This window comes from Etheostoma spectabile, chromosome 8 (assembly GCF_008692095.1).
Source record: "Etheostoma spectabile isolate EspeVRDwgs_2016 chromosome 8, UIUC_Espe_1.0, whole genome shotgun sequence".
NCBI lineage: Eukaryota > Metazoa > Chordata > Actinopteri > Perciformes > Percidae > Etheostoma > Etheostoma spectabile.
The window spans coordinates 18,605,132-18,609,942 of record NC_045740.1 but is presented as its reverse complement, the minus strand read 5'-3'; the positions used below and the strand labels follow the sequence as shown (position 1 = coordinate 18,609,942).

General features: G+C 40.7%; 1 protein-coding gene across 1 annotated transcript in view; it reads right to left on the bottom strand.

Moving 5' to 3' along the window:
* The window catches only part of slc13a1 (solute carrier family 13 member 1), a 14,000-nt gene that overhangs the window by 5,493 nt on the left and 3,696 nt on the right, over positions 1 to 4,811 (bottom strand). The window contains exons 3-9 of the mRNA XM_032522936.1: positions 4,636 to 4,764; positions 3,880 to 4,016; positions 3,128 to 3,294; positions 2,794 to 2,833; positions 2,561 to 2,636; positions 1,883 to 2,025; positions 1,483 to 1,602 (exon numbers count right to left, since the gene is read on the bottom strand). Of these exons, the coding sequence (XP_032378827.1) occupies positions 1,483 to 1,602; positions 1,883 to 2,025; positions 2,561 to 2,636; positions 2,794 to 2,833; positions 3,128 to 3,294; positions 3,880 to 4,016; positions 4,636 to 4,764 (812 nt within the window). The remainder of the gene's footprint in view (positions 1 to 1,482; positions 1,603 to 1,882; positions 2,026 to 2,560; positions 2,637 to 2,793; positions 2,834 to 3,127; positions 3,295 to 3,879; positions 4,017 to 4,635; positions 4,765 to 4,811) is intronic.

The window sequence follows — 4,811 nt, the reverse complement described above, 5'->3', positions numbered from 1 at the left end:
AAAATGAAAGTTTAGATGGGCCGATCTGGAATCTTGCTCCTTATGAGGTCATATGGGGCAAAGTTACCTCCCCTTTCTCTGCTTTGGCCACCCAGAGAATTTGGTCCGCCCATGAGAGAGAGAGACATCATGGCTTTCAAACAAGCAAAGTAGCAGTTGGTCAATGCCAAGAGACTTCAGATACAGTATTAGGGGACCACTAAGGTCTATATAAAGACCTTCAGAATACAGGTAATAGGAACTATTTACTAATTTCTACTATATAAAGAGACTTCAGATACAGTATTAGGGGACCACTAAGGCTCATTAAAAAGACTTCATATACGTATAGGGACCACTAAGGTCTATATAAAAGAGACTTCAGATACAGTATTAGGGACCACAAGGTCTATATAAAAGAGACTTCAGATACAGTATTAGGGACCCTAGGTCTAATAAAAAGAGACTTCAGATACAGTATTAGGGGCATCTAAGTCTATATAAAAGAGACTCAGATACAGTATTAGGGACCACTAAGGTCTATATAAAGAGACTTCAGATACAGTATTAGGGGACCTCTAAGGTCTTATAAAAGAACTTCAGATACAGTATTAGGGGACCACTAAGGTCTATATAAAAGAGTCTTCAGATACAGTATTAGGGGACCACTAAGGTCTATATAAAGAGACTTCAGATACAGTATTAGGGACCACTAAGGTCTATATAAAAGAGCCTTCAGATACAGTATTAGGGGACCACTAGTCTATATAAAAGAGACTTCAGATACAGTATTAGACCACTAAGGTCATATAAAAGAGACTTCAGATACAGTATTAGGGACCACTAAGGTCTATATAAAAGCATCCAAAGAGCACCATGGCATGGGACCTTTAAACATTTATCAAATGTAAAATGAATTATTTAAATATTCAGTTTCTTTGAATGTTCTTGCGAGGTTTACAGTTTGTTCTTTAAAGGTGGATTTCAGTATTTTTTTCAACCTGGACCTTATTTGCCTATGTATTCGTGTCAAAGTGACAAAAAATCTTTAAAATTGGTCCAGTATCGAGCGGGAACAGTGTAACCGACAGCCACGATGAAGTGTAATAAATAAAAATGCTGTTTTTGCATCTGACTGACAACATAATGGAAAGGATCCCTTCAGAAATTTACTTATAAAGTTTTTTTGTTAAACATAGGACTAAACCAGAGTTTACAAATTAAACCTGTTTAATGTAATACTTGTGGTATAAAGATTTTGAGCAATTCAGCCATGCGTGTGTTTGGCTATCTCTATTCATGACATTCCTCAATAAGATTAACATAACATACATAAAAGATAAATGATTAACAGATCATTAAAGTGGCCTTGGGCACACACTGTATCTGCACAACAATAAAACAGAAGCGATAACAAAAAAAACGTGATGAATGATTAGGGCTGCTGGCATTAAAACAGATGAAGGAGTTGATTAGCGGAGCAGATGGTGCGTGGACACTCACTCTGAGCCAAAGAAGAGCCAGTACAGCCATATCCATGTCAGCAGCAGCATGATGACACTGATGGGCAGGCACAACACCAGCCAGTTCGCAAAGTTAATGCAGTTGCAGTTTGGGTAAACCCTGAAATTAAACACAGCGTTTTGAGGATGGATTTAATTGTTTTTCAACACAAACAGAAGCTTTGAATCCTTTGTTTTTTCTTCTTCTTTAATTTACCGCTAGCCAGCAGACTGAATTAAGCAAAACATTCTTCACAGGGGAATTTTAAATTGCAGTTTTATATTTAGCAACCCTGACACAGATTAAGTTGTATTCATTTTGTGTGTTGCTTCAAATGCCTTTCCTTCTTTTTCAGGGATATTTTCACATCCACTCAGCATGTCTGGTGCACTATACTCACTGGTGGAGGTACTCGGAGAAGATGAGGTTGGGCGAGGTGCCGGGCAGCGTGGAGATGCCTCCGATGTTGGAGGAGTAGGCGATGCCGATGCACATGGCTTTACACATCATCAGGTCCCGTTTACACCTACTGAGAGCTCCTGGCTGAGGCACAGCAACATGCAAAGCAACACCAGTGTAAAACATCACCCAGCATAGGAACTAGCGGAAAAACTCATCATATAAGTTGGAACAGTAGTAGTGTAGTAGCAGTGGCATTAGACGGGCGTAAGAAAAAAGGATTAGTTAGCAGTAGCTTTAGTAGAATAAATAAATTCTGTTACTGACACAATGTTCAGGCACATACAGTATGTAAGGACATGTAGGTCAATGCTTTCCAACAAACAACAAAAGAAACACACATTATTAACATTATCAACATTATTTACAGGCTCAGAATTATTGTTTTATATCATAAGCTTCAGCTACTACAACTATTTCTGCTACTACTGCTTAGATCTGACACTACTAGTGTGCTACCAGGGCCTGAATGTTAACGTAGGCTGAGTTAAGTTTTTAGTCCCGATTGCAAAAGGATTTCACTTTGCTTAATCTGAGCAGAATCGACAGCATCAGCCTTAATAACAGTAATATTATAGAAACAGACTGCATTGTTTCATCTCCCTGGTGGTTTTTGTACCTGTGCTGCAACAGACTGCGACGGTGTCTGTATCTGAACACGAGTGTCATCAGGAACATCTGGATGCTTCTGGTTACTATGAGCCAGAGAAAAATAATTATGTTAATGTATGTGGGATGCACTCCCATGACAAGAACCTAGAACGCTGCATACACCAGAGGGACAGTGAAGGCAACAGATATGTGATCAATGAGCCACAGTGAACAGTAAAAAAAACACGATCCTTCGCATACCTTTCAGCTTCTTTCATCTTTTCAAAATGGCCGTCAGTTTCTGCAAAAACAACAGACTGTGGTTAACTTCTTTTTGTTCTTATTGTCCTGTGTTGCTGGTATTCTAAGAGCTTATTTTCATGCCAATTAACAGAAAATGTGCTCCCGTGATGCTTCTCTTTCAGACAGAACTTAAAGCATTCATATTATGCTCATTTTCACTTAAGAAATTCAAGTTAAGAGGTAGTACCGTAGAAAAAAAAAACAAATAGTGGTTGTACAAAAATTTCAGTGTGTGCGTCTATCAAGAAATTCCTCTGTGTAAAAAAACAGAATAAAATGTAAGTCCCGGTACCGTCCAGCTGCAGGCCGGGGTTGTCTTCGCCGACATATCCTTCTTCCTTGGCCTTCAGGATCTGCTGGAGAACCGCTTCCACGATGGGCATCACCATGGCAACAGCCGAGGTGTTCTGGACCCACATGGAGATGAATGCGCAGCCGGACATGAAGCCCAACATCAACCTGAAGAGAAGACAGCATGGCGGGTCAGAGCAGGAGCTTCGACGAACATCTCAATCTGCACGTCCACTTCTACTTTCTAACCAGAGCTGCACGATGCGAGGAAAATATACAATATTCAATAACATTAAAGTGTACTTAGTTCTGCATTTCTGCTGCTAAATACAATAAGTTGCATGTTAAATTGCACCAAAACTATTTCGTTAAGTTTAGAAAAAGAAGGTGGTTTGGGTTCAAATCCGATGTTACATTATTTCCTGAAGGTCACGTAACGTTACGTGACGTTTGTTAGGTTTAAAAGAACTCGCTATTTATTTGTATTTTGAAACAGGACTCAAACCCTGCTCTCCTGGGCTCTCCACCACCCCGTCCTCCCTCCTTTTGCTGAAATTTGGAATTCTTGCATTTCGTCACGTTACGGACGCCATCACCAGAAACTAAAATATACAGGTTGTGATTACGGCATGAACACATTCCTCTGGGAGGGGAGGACAGTCTGTTGAAAGCAGTTCAACCTCTAACGCACACTAAAATGACAATTTAAATGTTTCCTCTGTGGAAAATGCTTGAGAGAAGGGTGGCGCTCACCATGCAGGGTTGACTCCCACCATGGTGACGAGCCTCAAGGCGATTCGGCGGTGGAGACCCCATTTCTCGATGGACGTGGCGAGGCAGATGACGCCCACCAGCAAGAAGTGGAAGTCTTTGAAGTACTCCTTCGCCACCTGGAGGAGAAACACAGGGATAGAAATAAGAGAGAAACTGAACATAGTCCTGCATTCAGCTTCTGTGTGAAACGCTCTGTTTTAGCGCCTGTCTCTTTAAGACCCCCTCACTTTGCTCTTTTGGCGTCTCTGCACTGTCATTGCAGACAGGAAACGACTGTATCAGCACTGATATGGCACCTTCTACCTATATATGGTATAGTTGTGAACAGAAGTCCTGCTGGCTCATTTAAAAGGCACAGTTTCTAAAAACGGGTTGTCAGCAATTCTCTATGGATTGAGCGTCCTGATACTTTCACAGTGTTTACATAGCACCTCAACCTGCTATATAATAAAAAAAAAGACATGTAAATAGCACTTTTTACAATATGGGACATTTAAAGGAACACATTTATCTATATATTTGTCAAGATAATGTGAAGAAAAATAAGTGCGATGGGACAGAAGTGGGATTTTTACAGTACCAGACATTTCAGCTAAAGTAGTTGCCAAATGCTGGGGAGCATGTTGTTTCTTTTGTCAGTCTTTAGTTACATAAGTCAAAAGGAGGTTTAGAGGTTTAAAAAAACATCTTTTTATATAGGAATAGCTTGGCCTGCTAAAAGACATTTTGACTCACATGTGAGGACTTAATGATGCCAAAGGCGGGGAAGAGGATGGCGGGAAGCATGGCGGTCATGGGCAGAGGAATCACCTCCGTCATCCAGTACGTCGCCATCAGCAGCAACACAAAGGCACATTCTGCCTCCTATACAGGGACAGAACACACACACACACACACACACAGACACAGAC